The 20,094-nt window shown below is 40.5% G+C and overlaps 2 protein-coding genes across 3 annotated transcripts in view; both read left to right on the top strand.

Annotated features, from left to right (window-relative positions):
• Nucleotides 1–1,807: 1,807 nt before the first annotated feature.
• LOC135113540 (molybdenum cofactor biosynthesis protein 1-like) lies at nt 1,808–11,720 on the top strand. 2 transcript variants are annotated; one of them, XM_064028790.1, is made up of 11 exons: nt 1,916–2,158; nt 3,580–3,703; nt 3,986–4,153; nt 4,789–5,012; nt 5,783–5,901; nt 6,609–6,714; nt 7,263–7,408; nt 7,702–7,787; nt 8,707–8,754; nt 8,986–10,100; nt 11,585–11,720. In XM_064028790.1, the coding sequence occupies exons 1-11, from the start codon at nt 2,042–2,044 to the stop codon at nt 11,591–11,593; spliced, it is 2,262 nt and encodes a 753-aa protein (XP_063884860.1). In that variant the 5' UTR covers nt 1,916–2,041; the 3' UTR covers nt 11,594–11,720. The 2 variants fall into 2 exon arrangements, with proteins under 2 accessions (XP_063884861.1, XP_063884860.1); XM_064028791.1 differs by lacking the exon at nt 11,585–11,720 and having other exon boundaries at nt 1,808–2,158; nt 8,986–10,302.
• A 3,676-nt stretch (nt 11,721–15,396) lies between these two features.
• Nucleotides 15,397–20,094, top strand: part of LOC135113539 (uncharacterized) — a 37,249-nt gene continuing 32,551 nt past the window's right edge. The window contains exon 1 of the mRNA XM_064028789.1: nt 15,397–15,556. The gene's annotated coding sequence lies outside the window, so the exon portion shown is untranslated. The remainder of the gene's footprint in view (nt 15,557–20,094) is intronic.

Below are 20,094 nucleotides of genomic sequence, written 5' to 3'. Positions count from 1 at the left end.
TCACCACGACTAATTTCAAAGGCCACAGGTATAATAAGCCGGGGTCTCAAGAGTGTTTCTCCTGTTAATAATATAGACATGCATCTTATTAATCTATTACTAAAAAAAATGATATTATTATAAAAAACACTACCGTTAAAAAGCTTGTGTAACTTCAACTGGAGCCTTTTGAAAGTAGTGGAGGTGCAGCGCGGAAGGGTCTCAGAATATGGTACTGGGAAGTGTCTGCCATTCCTGACTCGTTTAAGGATGTCCTGAAAATATCACAAGAAAATGTTAAGTAAAAGACACGTGTTGTGGAATATTGCCTCACCAAATACACATACATCCATATCATATCAGTCTGACACTCTCATAATTTCATCTGCATCCTCCTCATCGCCTGATTTGTAAAGAAACCACATCATCCACTTCCTCCGCCTACAGACTATCTGCAAATTACATTCATCAGCAGGTCTCTGAATCCAAGCATCTAGTGCACATTTATCATGAGGAACTGAAAGAACGTAACTATATATACTAATTAATGGATGTCATTCAGACCTTAATCGAACAATTAGCCCCACAGTGGTGACCGCAGTGGCCAAGGCCAGGTCCAAGCACAGCGCGGTGACCTCTCTCTCTCTCTCTCTCTCTCTCTCTCTCTCTCTCTCTCTCTCTCTCTCTCTCTCTCTCTCTCTCTCTCTCTCCTGCGGTGTATTTCATCACCTCCGGTTGGCCTCTGCACCACAATATTCCTGTTGATTCTTGTATCCAGTCTTGGTAAATTTATTCATGGTGACAGTGTTGTGCTTCACGTGAAGCTTACGACTATATTTAAGGAAACATTAGTGAAATAGTGACGTGCTGTCAAATTACCCATTTCCCACTGCCTTCTAACCAGCATCTCTTAGATTCTGTCAGCCAATCACCAGCCACCTTCAACCAATCACTAGCCACTGTGTAGCTATGCCCTTCCTTTCACCCCAGCAGGAGCAAGCATAGTAGTATATAATATATAGGGAGGTTTCAAGACACTTATTCATCAATTTTTGACCACTGCTTTGACCCTTTTATGGGACTGGCATTTCAGTGGGCATTTTTTCTATTAGATTTTTGTTGCCCTTGGCCAGTGTCCTTCCTACATAGAAAAAAAAAATGTAAATAATTTCCCCATACTGCATAGCAAGGTAATTCCTCTATAGTTATTAATGTCGTTAATATTCCTCCCTAATTTTTGTACAGAGGCACAATAACACCAGTAAGCCATTCTCTTTCCGTGTGTGTGTGTGTGTGTGTGTGTGTGTGTGTGTGTGTGTGTGTGTGTGTGTGTGTGTGTGTGTGTGTGTGTGTGTGTGTGTGTGTGTGTGTGTGTGTGTGTGAAAGTTGCATTGCCTTCCAGGATGATGTGAAAAGAATGCAGACTCACATTCAATAACACTGCTTGCTCTCTTACCACGTCTATTTTCGAAGGCCACAGAGATTATTGATTCCTAAGACTATTTCTTAGTTAGAAATATTATTAGTCTGTCATTGGAACAGTAAAAACACCCTTAACAGCCTGTGTAACTTTAACTAGAGCCTTTTGAAAGTAGTGGAGGTTGTGAGTGTTGCGTGCCTGGGAGGTGCTGGCAAAGCTTATCACCAGAGGTGAGATGAGCTGTCTGGCGCTCCTCGCACGGTCGTGGCTAGCTGCACTTTGTAACATTGTTCCCGTGACGTGAGTCATAAATAATAATAATAATAATAATAAATAAATAAATAAATAAATAAATAAATAAATAAAAATTTGTTAACTTGATTATAAGAGTAAAATTCCTCGCTAAACAACCAAGGTCACAGAGACTACAGCATCTCCCGTGCGTCTCCCCACACTGCCTACCTCCCTATTGTCAACCTTGCCCCTTCTTTCTTTTATGTCCCCCTCCCTACCTCCCTGCTGTGTCCCCTCATCTCCCCCACCCTGCCTTCCTCACCTCAGCTGATAGCCAGTCATGCTGCCTCGTCTCGCATTCAGTGTGTATCACGCGCCTCTCTCGGTGCTACTGCCTGCTACTCTATCATGGGTACTCTCGGGAGGCAGGTGACCCGGGGGGGAAGCCTCTGGGCCTCCAGATATACTGCCTCTTCCTCTACACGTGTCTCCACCTACTCCAGCACCCGTGACTCCCATAGCAAGGTGAGAGGGTTGGTAGGTACGGTAGGTGAGCCAGTATGAAATATGAAGGACGCAGCGTGAATAACATGTTTTGTGGTGTTTGTGTGATAGGGAAAGGTGTAAAATATGTTGCCAGTGTCTTCAGTTTTAGATAGGTAGTTAGGTTAGTACAGTATGAAAGTCACAGTGATCAGTATGCTGTGTTGTGGTGCCTGTGTTATTGGGAAAGGTGTCATATATGAGGCATTTATGCTTTCCAAGCATCTACAAAGAAGAAAAGTGGATTAGAAGAATAGTATTAGACAGCTAGCCAGTACCACGTTTAAAGCTGGCTGTAGAATATTTGGAAATGTCTCAGATTGGTTTGTGATAAGTGAATGGTGTGAGAAAGATCAGTGAAGGGTCGAGTGGTGAGGAAGGGTTCATAGGTGCAGTGTTCATAGGTACTTCTTGACTTTCTGCCAAGTGACTGATAGCTTATCTGTTTCAATCATGGGAGGTTCAGAGATAAATAATGAGTAAATCTTACCAATAGCTGCTCCTTATGTATTCTATTGCCGCCCTTCTGCAGGACAAGCAAGCTGGGAGACCTGGTGTGAAGGCAGGGTTTTAGGGTGGAGGAGGCCAAATTAGGGAAGCTCGAAAGTCTAAGGGAAAAAATCCGCCTTTGAGGCAAATCCCTAAATAATAGTAAAAAAAACAGGGAATATCTGTCCCCCATATTGCTATCTTAACCTTATGAAGTCACTAACCCTTGCTAATAGGGGGAACTCTATCTCCCTTGTGCACCACTACACTAGCCTAACCAGTAAAATTGCAGTTTAACATAATACATCCTATCTTTTCTCCTTTTTCTGTCTCCAATAAATAAATTTGTTCCAATGTTATTTATTTGACATTTGTGTTGGTAAGTCATTGGTGGTAGTGCCATGCATACACAATGCACTGCCTCACTCAGCACATGAACAGCTTGCAAGGTGTGACTGTGCATACAAACAAAACTTGAAAAGAATTACTTTACAGTGTCATGGGGTTTGGCCCAGTCTTGAGTGTAGTGTGACACTAAACTACCTCTCCTTGCTCCCTGTCGGAGTTAATCTAATCCAGCAAATTCCATTCTAATCTTCTTTGTTGAATATGAGCAACTGGCAGGATCTCACATGTGCAGTCCATTCAGCAAACTCATATCCATGTTGAATCTCATAAGCACAATCATGCAATCACTGTGGATGTCAGCTAAACCATTATTTTGTTATGACTGGTTGAATAATAAAACAGAGCACATATTTCGCCATGATTAGTAGAATAAATGTTCTGTCATCCTGGCTCTCTCTCTCTCTCTCTCTCTCTCTCTCTCTCTCTCTCTCTCTCTCTCTCTCTCTCTCTCTCTCTCTCTCTCTCTCTCTCTCTCTCTCTCTCTCTCTCTCTCTCTCTCTCACCAGGTGGGTCGAGTGGAAGCCCTGAGAGCCATCAACCCTCTCCCATTCTCTGCCTTCCTCACAGACTCCTTTGGGCGTGAACATTCCTATCTGAGAATTTCTCTCACTGAAAAATGTAACCTAAGATGTGAGTATATTTTTGTTTCCTCAGGACGTTGTCTGGTATGGAATTTTAATGCTGTAATCGTTCCTTTGTGGCCACCATTGGTATATTTCCCATCTCCCCTTGTTCTGTTTGTTATTTTTTATGTTTATTTCCTTATCCTGTAATATAATGGTTACACAGTCAAGGGTAGCTGCCATTGCCTATTACCTTGAAATTCTTAAGCCAGTATTCCATTTCTGTGTATTCACTCATAAGCTACAACTCTCATGATCAGTAAATTCATCCCACTATTCTCTACCCCAGGCCAGTACTGCATGCCAGAGGAGGGGGTGAGTCTGACACCAAAGGATAGCTTGCTCACCTCAGAGGAAATACTGAGGATAGCACGGCTGTTTGTGTCAGAGGGAGTGGACAAGGTGCGGCTGACAGGAGGCGAGCCAATGGTCAGGAAGGACCTCACACACATTGTTGGTGAGTGGCTGTACTCGTATTCTTACCTCAATATAAGGGGTAGAGAACTCCTTATTTAGACCTAAATGTTTGAGGCTGAGCTTAGGAAAGTAAAATACATTCTCATGCAGCATGAAACACACCCCAAAACTGATTTTTGTGCTATTTTGTTTGTCCTTGTACTGAACTCTTAGCATATACTGTAATATAATGTTTTCTGGTGTAATTTTGTTTTATTAAGTAATGAAATCAGTATGTTGACTTTTATAGGTGGTAGGGGTAAGGGGGATGCCAGAGTTGTGGTTTGCCCAGGTGGTCACACAAGCCAGCTCTGCACTGGCCACAAGATGTCTTAGCCATATCTGAATGTAAATGTGTGTTGCAGAGTCACTGGATGTAGAAGTGTGTTGCAGAGTCCTTGAATATAGACTTGTGTGTAATGCAAAGTCTTTTGAATATAGACTAATATGTGTTGTAGAGTCCTTCAATATAGACATGTGTTGCATAGTTCATGGATAAAGAAGTGTGTTGCAGAGTTCTTGAATATAAACTTGTGTGTGCTACACAATACTTTGAAATAGAAGTGTGTTGCAGGATTGTTGGATATAGACTAATGTGTGTTGCAGAGCCCTTGGATATAGACATGTGTGTTGCAGAGTCGTTGTCAGGACTGGGTGTCAAGCAGCTGGGCATGACTACCAACGGCCTGCTGCTCAAGAGGCGTCTCAAGGACCTGCAGTCAGCCGGCCTCACACACCTCAATGTCTCCCTTGACACACTCATCCCACAAAAGTTTGAGCTGATCACTCGGCGCCGGGGGTGGGAGAGGGTCATGGAGGGCATCGATGTGGCCCTTGACCTCGGCTACTCCCCTGTCAAGGTCGGGTGAGGTGGGGCAGATCACTTCTGTAGGATTTGGGATTGTATTCAGAAACACTTGTGCTACACCTCTTACTACTACTTTCAAAAGGCTCTGGTTGAGGTGACACAGGTTTTTAAGGATGTTTAAATATGAGGGCCTCTACCTGTACTTGTATAGAAAAGTAATCTTGTCCTCAACTAATAAACTTTGATTTGTAATTTGAAACACTTCAGACTCATAAAAACTGTTTTCAAAACCCTCAGAGATTATTAAGCATGAGGGCCTCTTATTTCACATGTGTGGAATAAGTCATCCTGTCCATAACTTTGGCTTGATAAACTGTAGTCAATAATCTGAAACATCTTGTCTCTCGCTACATACCAGGCTGGCAATCCCACAAGGGCTGGCCCAGACAAGGCACCACACTACACACATCATTCACACTCTCAGTCTTGTCAACCCCTGGTGGAAAGAGGCAGCCTCATGGCCCACCACACTATACCCTGGTCTTTTTTATAACATTTTGTACTTCCAAAAGAACTATTTACAAAAGCCACAGAGATGACTAAGTTGGGTTTTCAATTGTTTTTTTTTTTTTTTTACTCTGTTGATGGAGGAGAATCCTAGTTGAACTAAATGAAAACCTTGAAAGCCCCAGTAACTTCCACTACAGCTTGTTAAAAGTGGCTGAGTTACTTAAAACTATCACCAGAAATATTAAAGCCCAGTAACTTCCACTAAAGCATGTTAAAAGTATTACAGATGCTTACCTTGGTGTATCCCAGCAGATCAACTGTGTAGTGATGCGAGGGAAGAATGAGGAGGAGCTGACATCCTTCATGGAGCTGACGCGGCACAAAGATATTGATGTGCGCTTCATTGAGTACATGCCCTTCGATGGGAACAAGTGAGTACATTAAATCCTTCCTTTATATTAACATTACTACTGAGCACACACCTGTTGCATGCTGCTTGGTAGACTCAGTACAGATAGTCCTGCTGAGGGATATAGATTAATTGTATGCAGAAAACAGTTCCAGTATGTCATGATTAGCCAAAATAAGGTAATTCTGCTATCTTTAGTTCATTTATTTTTGTATTTTCACAGATAGATATATAAAAGATCTTAGTTGTCATAGAAAATATACTATTTTCAATGCAGTATTTGTTTATTTTTTCAAAGATTAGGTGCAAGTATTGATTTTGTAAAATAAACATATGAAATAACTCTTACATGCCATATGAGAATATTAGAAGACCACAAAATTCCAGCCACATTGGCTTAGTTATAATATTGTCCTTTAAATTTGTGTATAAAGTTCCACACACACACACACACATACACACATCACTCTATTTGGAAAACTACATCTGCAAAACCTAACTTCATCTTACCTTACCATGTCCCCTTACCATTACACCTCCTTGCCACATTTGCTCAATTATTATATAATTCTTTAAATATACTTATATATAATGTTACGCACCCCATTGATCCATCACTCTATATGGAAAACTGTATATCTGCTCATCCTTACCTTATCTTCTCTCACTTAGTTTTCTGCTTTGTCTCCTAATCTCTGCTCCTCCTTGCTGACTTGAATTGTGTTCCAGGTGGGATGACCGCAAAATGGTGAGCTACAGGGAGATGCTGAGACACCTTCAGGAGGCCTTCCCAGGGCTCACCAAGGCCTCAGACAAGCCCAATGATACCTCCAAGGTGTGGACCAGTGGATGGGTGCTAGGTTGGACAGGGCTTGGCAAGAATGGATGAGACAGGGAAGGGATGCAGGGGTCAGCAGGAATGGTTGTAACAGGGAAGGGATGCAAGGGTCAGCATGACAGTATCTGGTTTAGCATGAAGAGGAAATTATTGGTGATGTGTTTTTGCAGGCAGTGAGAAGGAACTTGAGATTACTGATGTCGATATTATTAAGCAACACATTCCTTGAAGAACCTTGTTTGGTAGAAGGCTGCAGTGGAAGGAAAGGATGTGCTTGGTGATAAATGTTTGAAGTGTAAACATAAGTAAACAGTGGAAGGAAGATTTCTGGCCAGGGAAGTTTTTTGTTATATGAGAGGAGCACTGGCCTACAGCAACATAAAAGGAAGGAAAATATTAAGGCCCACTTAGGTGCCAGTCCTGAAAGAAAAATGCAAAATGGATGATCTGAAATTGGAGGGCAAGTGTTTTGAAACTTCCTTCTTGAAGGAGTTCAAGTATAGTTCCATCTTCACTCTTCCCTAAGGCAGTCTCTCCCCTGGCAGGCATACAAGGTTCCTGGGTTTGTGGGTCAGATCGGCTTCATCACCTCCATGTCTGACAACTTCTGTGGCTCTTGCAACAGACTGAGGCTGACGGCTGACGGCAATCTCAAGGTGTGTCTCTTTGGAGCCGCCGAGGTCTCTCTCAGGTGGGTGTTCCTTTTTTTATTTTTATTTTTTTTATTTTAATTTGTCTTTTCTACCTATCTATACCCTGTCAGCTCCTGGTGGAAAGGGAGGCTCGTGGACCACTTTGCTACGCCCCAGGAGCTTAGACATAGCACAGCTGGCCACATACTTCCACAGCAAGGCCCCATAGCACACACTGGTTTACCCTGCCTTTTCTTATGAACAGGCAAAGCAAAATCACTTGTGACAGGAGTGTGCATCACATCTCTCATTACATCACCAACACTCCCTTACGTCCTCCGACCTTCCTCAGAGATGCAATGCGGAGAGGCTGTGCTGACGAGGAGCTGCTGGAGGTGGTGGGGGCAGCCGTGGGCAGGAAGAGGAGGCAGCATGCAGGTGTGTTAGCCCCAACAGGCTGTACTGCCTTTGGCTAGGCTGGGTGTCAGAGCCTTTTTTTATTGTGATCTTTTAACCCTAGGTACAGCAGGTTCTTAAGCAATAGAGTTGGTTTTAATTTCATCTTGTAGTAGCTGCTGCTAGAGGTGTAGGTGAGAGAGATGTGTGACAGCCAGGAGATGTGTCTGCTAGTGAGGGACAGGACTGTCTGGCTCAACTGTTCAAGATGATACTGCAGTCTCTTTCTATCTATCCTATATACCAGACTGACAATCCTATAGAGGGTGGGCGAGACAAAGCACCACACACTCACACAGCACACACATTATTCACACTCTTAACCCTGTAATTTCATAATGTAGGTTTTCTCTCTTATGGATGTGCACTATATGGTAAAGAAAAAGTTTGAAAAGCAGAATAAAACTGATTTCTTTGTTGTACAGTCATAAATTAATAGACCATGCAGGACATTGAAGCATTTTTCATCATGGTGAGAAACTTAAGGAAAAATCTCAGCTTGGAGTGTAGCTAGATCATAAGTAAATAGACCACAGGGAGGTAGGAATGTTTTTTATCATTGTGAGAGAGAGTTAAGGCAAGTCTCTGCTTGGAATATACATAGAAAGATAGATTATATGATGATAGTAACACTGGTAATAATTCTAGTGATGATTATGATGTTCTGTTTTGGTAGAAATGCATTGATAGATTATATGGTGATGATAACTCTGGTAATGATTCTGGTGATAATTATGGTAATGTCGTTTGTCGGCAGGAATACACAGATTAAACGGTGATAGTAACCCTGGTAACAATTCTAGTGATGATTATGGCAATACACAGATAGATTAAATGGTGATAGTAACTCTGGTAACAATTCTGGTAACACAGTGACTATTATGATGTTCCTTGTTGGCAGGCATGCAGAACCTGGCTAGGCTGAAGAATCGGCCGATGATTCTAATCGGTGGGTGACAGAGGGAGGCAAGGCATAGTATGTACACACCACGCTTACCACTTACTTGCTGTACTGTACTGTCATGCCACAAACCTTGAGGACTCTTGCCCAAAGCTTCATAGTGTAATAGCAAAGCATGGAGGGAATGTATCTTGTTATATTGCCATTTGTTGTTGACATTACTGGCTTATTTGATTGTATTGTGCTGTTTTTTACTATATTGTTGTTTATCTTTTACAGGGACAAATTTGTGTGTCACTTCCACCTACACCACCACACCACTACACACAGTAACCTGTCATACTACTGCCACATCACATACACCACACCACACTGCCTATGCCACACTACACCCTGCCCTCACCACACCACACCATGCCACAATGCAGCCCCGATATGTCCACACCACCTCCACCACACACACAGACATACCAGACCAGCCCAGCATTTACAGAAGGCAGCAGAGGAGCAAGACTTCCAACACAGCCTCCTCTCACATCTCTCACAGAAGGACCTTGGATGCTTCTGGTGCTTCAGGCTCCCAGGACCACAATGCACAATTCTGGCACCAGTTTGGCCACCACCACCTCATTAATGAACCTCAAATGGAAACAGAGGATCAGGGTGAGGTGAAAGTTAAGAGATTAATAACTACTGCCACAGAAATGAACCTGAGTGAAGTTGACTGTGGAATAGAAACACAAGATCAGAATAATGTGAAAGTTCAGAGTTCAGTAACCAACGAAAATGAGAACCTGAGTGAAAATGACCCTGGAATAGAAACGCTGGACCAAAACAAGATGAAAATTCAGGATTCCTTCACTATAGAAGCAAGTAAAGCAAGGAAGCCAGAAGGAAATGACAAAGAGAGAACAGAAGCAACACACAACCCATCCCAGCCCAGCACCCTCACACACGTCACCACCTCAGGAGAAGCACGGATGGTGGACGTGAGTGGCAAGGCCGTGACGCGCCGGGAAGCCGTGGCACGTGCCAAGGTGTCCCTGGGAGCTGTGGCCTTCCAGCTGGTGAAGGAAAACAAGGCTAAGAAGGGAGATGTTCTTGGCGTGGCACATGTTGCAGGAATCATGGCAGCTAAGAGGACATCTGAGCTTATCCCCTTGTGCCACTCCCTTCCTTTAGACAAGGTGGAGGTTAACTTAATGCTGAGAGAGAGCCAGGGAGATGAGGTGTCAGAGATTCCAGTGTCAGAGCATGTAGTGGTGATAGAGGCCAGGGCAGTGACGACCGGACGCACGGGAGTGGAAATGGAGGCACTGGTAGCAGCATCTGTGGCAGCGCTCACTGTGTATGACATGTGCAAGGCAGTGTCCCATGCCATCACCATATCACAGGTGCGCCTCGTCTCTAAGTCAGGTGGGAAGAGTGACTACTTTGCCAGGGGGTGATTGTGTGTGTGTGTGTGTGTGTGGCCTTGGTGAGAGAAATTCAGTGTGTTTTTGTTATTGTTTGATATTAGGAGAGTGATTGCTTATGTGTGCGAGAGAGAGAGAGAGTGTGTTCATTTTATACTTTTCACCACTTCAGTAGTGTGGTTTGTGTGGCCTTGGTGGGAGAACCTGGGATGATTTCTTGTTATGTGATATTAGGAGAGTGAGATTGTGTATGTGTGTGTGTGTGTCTGTGTGGAAGAGAAAGATTAAAATACACGATGATTTTGTCTTGCCTTGTGCTTTCATGTAAGTTTTGCTGGTGGCTTATAATGAGAGTTGTGTAGCCTTGGTGTGACGACCTAGTGTGTTTCTGTCATATATGTTTGGTATTCCGAGAGTGATATTATTTGTGCAAGAGAAAAGTGTGATTTTGTCTTGTATCTTTCATCACTTCAATTTTTCTGGTGGATTCCTATATGCTTTGTTATTTAAGGTGTTTTGCTGCTGATCTTTGTTACTTATGTTTGTTGTATTGTTATTAAGCTCCTGGAATGTTGCAGGGTGGTCCACAAGACTGTCCCTTTCCACCAGGGGCTGACAGGGCTAAGAGTGTGAATGACGTGTGTGAGTGTGTGGTCCCTTGTCTGAGCCAGCCTGTGTGGGATTGCTGGCCTGGTATATAGATACATTAAAAGAGAGATTATTTGTATATGTGTGAAAGAGAGAGTGATTTTTGCCTTGTACTTTTTCGTTTAAACTTGTATGTAATTATTTATCAACACTTGCTGTATTGGTTGCACTCACAAAGGTGTAAACGCTTCTGCTGTTGATCATGGTGATAACTTTAATTTTTTTTACTCTGATATTGTTACTGACATGCAGAGTTTTAAATCAGTCACTGTTTGATTGACTGTAACTGGTGATGGAAAGTCTACCTAAATGTTGATTCTATTTTTTATTTTTATTTTTTTATTCTAACAAAGTACAGTCATACTCAGTAGTGAAGTAACAGGTTCTCACTTCCACTGTCTTCATTATCCTCTGATATAAGAATGTATCAATGTTTCATCTCAGTCCTTCATCCTCTGATCCGCCAAGAAACTGTCAGTGAGTATTTTTCTTCCAGTCTTTAATTCTGTGATATGAGATTCTATCAGTGTATTTTTTCTGCCTTTCATCCTCTGATCTAGTAGTCTGTCAGTTATTTCTTGTCAAACCTGCATCCTCTGATCTAAGAATCTATCACTGTATTTTCTTCTCTGTCTTTCATCCTCTGATCCAGTAGTGATCCAATAGTTTATCAATCATTTCTTCTTAATCTTTCATCCTCTGATCTGAGACTATCATTACATTTTCTTCTAAGTTCTTCATCCTCTAATCTAAGAATGTATCAAACATTTCATTTTCATCCTACTCTGATCCACTAAGAATCTGTCATTTATCAGGTATCATAAGGACTGTCACATCAACACTTGAGGGAAAGAAGCAGAGCACTGTGGAAACAAGTGTTGGTTACAAGACTTCTGAACTTGACTGTACCCGTGTGTAGTTATGTAAGGAATACACTTATCGCTGCTGGCCTTGTGGATATCACTGGCTTATACAGGGCAGTGTGTGTGTTATCTTTATTAATATGTCAGGTTATCAATCACCGAGGTACATTGGGAAGTGAGGCATCTATTTAAGAGATTGTTGTTGAATTTATTGAGAGTTTATATGATACAACACCTTTTTTGCAATGAAGTGAGTTTCTGCACATGTATTTCTTTTCCTCAGTACCCTCTTACCTATTGAGGAAAGATGTGTTATGTATTGGATATTGTGACAAGCTTTGCCTGTTTATTGTTTGTAAAGACATGAGATTGTGTGTGTGTGGTGTGGCAATAGAATAGATGTTTTATGTCTGACTGGTGGTGATATGTAGATAGTAATGCTGTAGTGAATATTATGAAAGGTTTGTCTGCTTCTTGCATAAAAGAGACAAGTTTTATGAGAGTGGTAATGCCAATGGAATGGATGTTGTTTTGTGCCTGATTGGTGGTGATGTACAGAACAGTAATCCTCTGTAGTGAATAATGTGAAAGGTTTGCCTGTATCTTTTTGTAAAAGAGACAAGGTTTATAAGAATGATAGTGGTGACTGAATGAATGTTGATAGTATAAGGGAGCAAGAATGTTAGCCAGGTGGGAGTAGAATACCAACAAATTGAGTGGAGTGTGTGTGTGAGCAAGTTTGGAGATCAGCCTGATTTATGCCAGCAAGTGTGGATGTGAGCTAGAGAATAACAGAATGGTGATAGAATGGATACTGTTTAGTGTAAGCAAGTAAGGGTGTCAGGTTGGTCATAATACATGTAGAAGGTAATAGAATGAGTTAAGCTGATGTGAGCAAATGTGAATATCAACTAGATGGTAAAGAAAGAAGTTTATATCAGTAGGTGTGTCTGTCAGGCTGGTGGTATTGCATATAGAACAATAAGTGTGGATGTCAGTGAGGCAGTGCAGTAATACATATATATATTTTGGGAACTGGCAATGAAGTGGGCCTATTTATTTTATTGCTTCTTTCATAATTTTGTTACCCTTAGCCAGTGGCCCTGTTGCATTAAAAAAAAAATAAAGAGAAAAAAAAGTAGCAGAATGAGTGAAGTTTGTCAGCAGGTGTGTCAGTGAGGTGGTAACAGAATGAGTGAAGGTTCATCAGCAGGTGTGGGAGTCAGTGAGTTGCATCCATAAGTTAACAAGTTGGCTGTAGTTTTCCATCAGGTTTTTTTTTTATCAGCTGCACCTTCCCAGCACCCAAATGAGATGCTGAGCTGGGGCAAGGAGGGCAGGACCCACTTAGTAGTCTTATGTATTGATAACAGAGGTGGTGAGGGCCCTAATATTCACACATCACCACCATTATCATCCTCATTGTTTTCCTTGCCATTTCTTTTCTTCTTCATGTCTTCCTCCATATATCATCATTATTTTCCTTGTTTTTCCTCCTCCTCATGTCTTCCTCCAAATACCATCAATATTTTTCTTGCTTTTCCTCCTCCTCCTCCTCATGTCTTCTTCCATATAGCATCATTATTTTCCTTGTTTTTCCTCCTCATGCCTTCCTCCAGATACCATCAATATTTTTTTTTTTTTTTTTTGCTCTTCCTCCTCCTTTTGTCTTCCTTCACATATCATTATTTTCCTTGCTTTTTCTCCTCCTCATGCCTTCCTCCAGTTACCATCAATATTTTTCTTGCTCTTCCTCCTCCTTTTGTCTTCCTCCACATATCATCATTATTTTCCTTGCTTTTCCTCCTTCTCATGTCTTCCTCCAGATACCATCAATATTTTCCTTGCTTTTCCTCCTCCTCCTCATGTCTTCCTCTACACACCTCTCAATTCAGTAAAAAAAATTCAATTAAGCAAGCACAATTAGGTAAGAACACCACCCCTAAGTCTTAAGTCTTCCCAGTGGTCTGTACTAGTTTAATACCAGCAAGTGCAATGTGTATCAAGATCTTCGCTTCATAATCTTGTTGTTCTTGTTTTGTGATAGGTAGTTTAATATTAGTATGATAAAACAGCTGTAGGAAGTCTTGTCTTGATATCATAGACTGCGTGTTGAGTTTTAAAGAGATTTCACTTTGGTGTATAGATAGAGAAGCAAGAGTGGTGTGTGTCTTCTAACAAGGATATATTGAGACAGGTTTGACTGAAGAAAAAATAATCAAGTTTTGTGAGGACTCGTGAAAACAAGCAACAAATATAAAGAAGAGAGCTGCACGAAAATAGGAGAGAAGATTGATAGAAAGGATATTGGTTGACAATGAATAAATGGAAGAAAAGATTAGACAGGGATTGTATTTTTTAAATGTTTCTCTTATCAGGACTTTTAAGCAACCTGTAGTATAAGTTTGGGTTTTCGAGAGTGCTTATATGATTCTAGTAGTAGATTAACAAATATTCTGCATTATCGGTGGGAGAGAGATGAGAACACGACTGCTAATCTCTGTGGCCTTCGAAAATAGTAATAGATAAGAATATAGTAAGTAGAAGGAAGGACTAATCACCGGATGGTCTTGTTATTTGATCAAGTTAGTATTGATTCGAGAGTAATGGAGCATGAGTGGAAGATAAGCTAGAAGTGTACGTGATAAGGTGCGAACTCAGAAACGCTTTGCTTTCTCACCAGTCACCACGAGTATTTTCAAAGGCCACAGAGATCTGTTCATAATGTAGACATTTTGTTAATCTGTCACTAGAATCATGAAGCATTCTTAAAAACCCGTTACTTCAACTAACTGAGCATTTTTGAAAATAGTGGAGGTACGGCGCATGTGTTTCAGATCATAAGGGCGAATACTGTAATGAACTGTAGGGCTATCAAGTAATTAAGTAAGTATTGGTTCAGAGATTAATGGATGAGATAAATATAAGTAGGGTGGTAAGTGTGAATGCTGTAGTGAGTTGTAGTGTTGCCGGATGGTGTTGTCAGAAACAAAAGGTCTTAAGTAACAGACACATGAGAGATGATATCATAATCTCTGGCAACTGGCATAGGAATTATATAACCAGAAATTCATTGCCACTTTAGGCATACATGTTGAAAAATAGGTAAGTAAGACATTAAAATATTCCAATAAAATATAAAGTTAATTAGATATCATACTAAAACTAACAATAAGATTCAAAAGTGCGCGGAAATTATATAACCACAAATTCGTAACTGTCTTAGGCCTACGAATTAAAAAAATTGCAAATAATACCACAAAATATTCCACTATAGTATAAAAAAGTGAATTAGATATTATACTAAGGCACAAATCTAATTATAATAGTACAATACATTATTCTAGGTAAAAGCGAAATAGGATCAAGTACCTTAAATCACGTTCTAAAATAGGAAATAAATCTTTAGAATATTCAAATATAGTATAAAAATGAATGAAATATTACAATAAGCACAAAATATAAGCCAAGAGTTCCATAAGTTATTCTAAAAAACAAGAAAAACGATTCAGCACCTTATTCCGTTGAAGAAAAAGTAAATATGACTTTGAAACAATCCAGTACACCATAAGAGTGGTTAAAACAATATTCTAAACCAAAAATTAAACCAAACAGTAAAATATATTAAAGCAAAATAGCATCCAAAACCTTATATCACTTATACCGGTAGAGCAAATAAAGGATCAAATACCGTATTACGATCGTCTTTTGTATAATTTCGATTGTTTTGATGTGAGCGTGAAGGAGGTTCGGCCGCTTATGTTTATCTGGCGAGTGGCGACAGTGACTGGTTGGCCGTGGTGAAGGAAGGACTTGTGTCGCTCTGTGCTCTTCCCCTCCGGTGCTCTTTGCTTACAGTGCCGCGGGATTACTTGTGTGAGGGCGAGGTGAGGGAGGCGCCCTTCCCCCGCGCCAGCCAGCAAGGTAAGGGCGCTATCAAGGGGGAATTAACGCCATTTTGATTGAGTTTTGGCGTCCCGCTTTACCTGTCAGTGTTATGGCGAGGGGGGAATTTTGAGTGTTTATTTTTGTTTATTTGTTTATTTATTTTATTTATGTTGTGTTGTGCCCGTTTGGTTTGTTTGTGTTTGATGTGTGTGTGTGTGTGTATGTGTGTGTGTGTGTGTTTAGTGTTTGTTTTTTTTCTGGTTTGTCGTTTTTGTTAATTTTTCAGTTTTTTTTTATAATTATTGTTTGTGATTGCGTGTTTTTGTATTTGACTTATGTGTTTTTCGTCATTCCTGTTTTTGTTATTATCTTTCGTTTCCTTATTTTTTATCCATTTTCTCTATTTTGTTTTTCTATTTCTCTATTTACTTTCTTCCTTAGCATTTGAAATGTATAATATTTATTTTTACTTATTTTGTCTTCCTCGCTTTCTTTATCATCTGTTTATCTATTTCTTTTAGTTTTCCCTAAATCTGCCGTTTATCCTTTCATATCCTTTATTTTCTCTTTAACTCTTTATTTCCTTTCTCTCTATATTTATTATTATTTATTCCTAATACTGTGTTGTTGTGTGGTGGAGGGGGAGAGGGAAGGAGGCTGTAGTTGTGTTATGTCCTGTGTATTGTGTTGCTGAGATGGGAGGCTGTAGTTGTGTTGTGTCTCATGTTGTGTTGTTAAGAGAGGGAGGGGGGGTGAAGGGAAGCAACACAGAGGGTCACATTTGCAATACTGTGTGTGTGTGTGTGTGTGTGTGTGTGTGTGTGTGTGTGTGTGTGTGTGTGTGTGTGTGTGTGTTTTACCATGGTGGATAGAGTGGGAGTGGAGAGGAGTGGAGGGAAGGGGAGGAAAGAGGTGGAAGTGGGATATTAATAGTGTTGAATTTTAAGTTTCGGGTGTTTTGATTTGCAGGATGTTGAGAATTTTTTGATGCATTTTTCTATGATTTTTATTGAGAGAGGCATTTTTGGTAAGTGAGCTGTGACTTGAGTAGGGACTGACATGTGTAGGCCTATTTATTTATCTCTTTTTTTTTTTTTCTTTGCATATCCTGTTATGTTGTTTCTTGTAGACCAATTGGCTTTGTTGTAGCTTTGTTCCCAGGACTGACTGATGACTTACTGAACTCTTCAAGACGCAGCGCACAGCAAGACAAGGCAGGGCAGATGTGAGAGAGAGAGAGAGAGAGAGAGAGAGAGCTGTAAAATATATGCTTGATGTGTGAGAATAGTAAAATATTTGCTTTGTGAGTTTGTGAAAAAGACATTTTTGTTTGTGTGTGAGAGAGAGATAGGGAAAGAAGGAGTGTATGTTTGAGAGAGAGAGAGAGAGAGAGAGAGAGAGAGAGAGAGAGAGAGAGAGAGAGAGAGAGAGAGAGAGAGAGTGCTATAAGAAATTTGCTGCGTATGTGTGGTGTTGTAACCCATTTCCTGTGTGTGTGAGAGAGAGAGAGAGAGAGAGAGAGAGAGAGAGAGAGAGAGAGAGAGAGACTGTGTGTGTGTGTGTGTGTGTGTGTGTGTCCCTCCTGTCACCACACAGCGTCAGGCCACAGCGATGCAGGCAGGCAGGCAGGCAGTGGGAAGCAAGGCAGCTGGTCCTGACGCGGTCTGGCCTGGCACGTCACCCTGCCTGGCACGGCGACTCTCGGACACACAGCTCAGTGCTCTGTAATGGGAAGGAAGGATTGTACAGTGAAAATAAAGAGTTGCTGGTTAAACTTTCTTTTGCATTAGATTTGTGGCTTCCTTACATTAAATAAAGTGAAAACAAGAAATGAAATAAGACTGTAAAGGAAGGAGAAAGAGAAATGATAAAAAAATTGTAGTTTAGACTTTCTTTGTGTCAGATCTGTGGCTTCCCTACTTTAAATAACAGGAAAACAAGGGAAAAAATAAAATCATAAGAAAAACAAGGAAGAGGAAGAAGAAATATGAAAGCAAATGCACACACACACACACACACACACACACACACACACACACACACACACACACACACACACACACACACACACACACACCACTGCAGCATCACAGCCACCACAGATACAATACAGCAAACTTGGTGTCACATGTAGTTCGAGGAAGAATCTAGAAATACACTCACATCAGGAAAATAATCTTATATTTTAATGAAATAAACCCAAAATCTGCAACTTGTATCCATTTCCTCTGAGTCATTGTAGTTTTGCAGATAAGTGACCGCTGCTGTGTAAAGTTGTTCATTGGTCGTTTTTCCCAAATTTTTCGGCCAAAGAAGCAGAATTTATTTGGTGTTTCTTTTGTGTTTTGGGACAGAAGGCTTGATTGTGCTCTGTTTGAGTGTGTTTACTTATATCTTGCTTTGTATCTGGTTTTGTGTCTGTTTATTGTTTTCTGGCAGTTTGTTATTTGAATTTCTTGGTCTAAGGAGCAGAATTTATTTGGTGCTTCTCTGTTGTTGCTCTGGTTTTGGGATGGAAGGCTTTGTTTTGCTGTATTTTGGTCACTTTATGTCTTGTCTTGTTCTCTCTTCAATTTTTGGTGAAGGACAGAATTCAAAATCTTTCTAATCTGTCTTATCAGTTTCTCCATTCGTTTTGTTGTTTGAAATGCAGTCGAAGAAACAGGATTTATTTAGTATTTCTCACATATTCTGGTCTTGGAATGGTAAGAATATTTAAACCGTATTTCAGTCTCCATTTATTCCTGCCTTGCTTTCTCTTTAATCTCTCGTGAAGGACATAATACATCTCATCTTTCTGTTTGCCATTCCCAGAACACTCTATCATTTGTCTTATCACCAACCTCTTTATTCTGTAGCATCCCTCCCCTGCTTGTTTCTAAGTCTCCATTCACTCTTGCCTTCCTGTCTCTCTAATTTTATAAGGGACAGAATTCTACATCCTAACTTAAGCTTTGACATTTATTTAACTTATTCTCAGTCTCTCTTTCTCTATTTCCTACACTCCATGAATAATAATAATGGCATTGCTTTATATATTCATGGTGGTTTGTCTTATCTCTGCTTCTATGTTCACTATTTTACAAGAATTAAGTTTATATTTATGAAAATTAAAGATATAGTTGAGTAAAGATAAATGTGTATGCAGGTAATTGTGTGTGTGTGTGTGTGTGTGTGTGTGTGTGTGTGTGTGTGTGTGTGTGTGTGTGTGTGTGTGTGATAAAGAGCACCATTGAGATAAGAAGACATCCTGTTGTTTTTAATATTATTGTGTTTTTGTTGCTATTAGCTAGCACAGAGAGAGAAAGAGAGAGAGAGAGAGAGAGAGAGAGAGAGAGAGAGAGAGAGAGAGAGAGAGAGAGAGAGAGAGAGAGAGAGCACCTGTGTTCAGCTTGTACCAGACAACTTGTGGAATGAAAGTGGAAGAAAGTGGAAGATGATTATAGTGACTGGTCAAATGATCCTCCTCCTCCTCCTCCTCCTCCTCCTCCTCCTCCTCCTCCTCCTCCTCCTCCTCCTCCTCCTCCTCCATACCACCACTAACCCCATTCCTTCGTCTAACAAGGTCATACAATAAAAAAAACAAGAAAAAGATAAGATTTATTACAGAACCTTTTGACAAAACCTTGCTAATTGAATCTCAGGCAGTAAATAAAGAAATGGGTTAATGTTTACTGAAGAGAGAGATTGGAATAACAGTGAATAATGAATGACTGGTGAACTTGAAATGGTGTGTGAAGGAAGAAGTGTGTAAACAGTGAAATATGATGAAATAATGAATGAGAAACATGCATGAATAAAAAAATCTAATGAATGTTTTACTCTCAGCACTGCAAAGTTGTAAATCAAACAAGATACAAATAATAATGAATAAGAATAATGATAAAGATTTGTAATATAAAAACACGCCAAATATTGTTTAATTTTTAACTTCTACTCAATAGATAATGTATAAAAAATAAATAAATAAAGACGACGACTTGCAGTATAAAAACATGCCAAATATCCTTTAATTTTTCACTACTTAAGCGTCAGGTTTGCTGGCCAAGTGTTTGTGGGTCTCAGGGTCACACATCGTAGCCTCAGTGACCCGTTAGTTGAGGTCTTGTGTCAGCCTCTCGGATACACACCTTTGTACTGGGAAAAGTGTGAGGTTGCTTGCTTGTCTGTTTGTTTGTTTGTTTGTTTGTTGAGAGTGGAGGCCGTGTCACTATTTACGCTTTCACGATTTCTCTCTGTTCACTATCGCTTGTAATGTTTCTCTAATTCTTATCACCATCCTTCCTGCATGTTACTCTTCACTTTATCTATCTCATTCATGCACTCATTATTGCTTTCCACTCATCACTATTACACTGTCTTTATTCTCATCACCATCCCTCCCACATCTGTTACTCCTTTCACAGTATCTATCTCATTCGTGCATTCACAATCACTCCATTCACCACTATTACAAGTCATTCTCACATCCTTGCTTTACACACACACACACACACACAAACACACACACACACACATACACACACACATACACACACACACACACACACACACACACACACACACACACACAC

This window comes from Scylla paramamosain, chromosome 26, assembly GCF_035594125.1.
Source record: "Scylla paramamosain isolate STU-SP2022 chromosome 26, ASM3559412v1, whole genome shotgun sequence".
Taxonomy (NCBI): domain Eukaryota; kingdom Metazoa; phylum Arthropoda; class Malacostraca; order Decapoda; family Portunidae; genus Scylla; species Scylla paramamosain.
The sequence above is the reverse complement of the archived record's forward strand: the minus strand, read 5'-3'. Positions and strand labels throughout refer to the sequence as shown.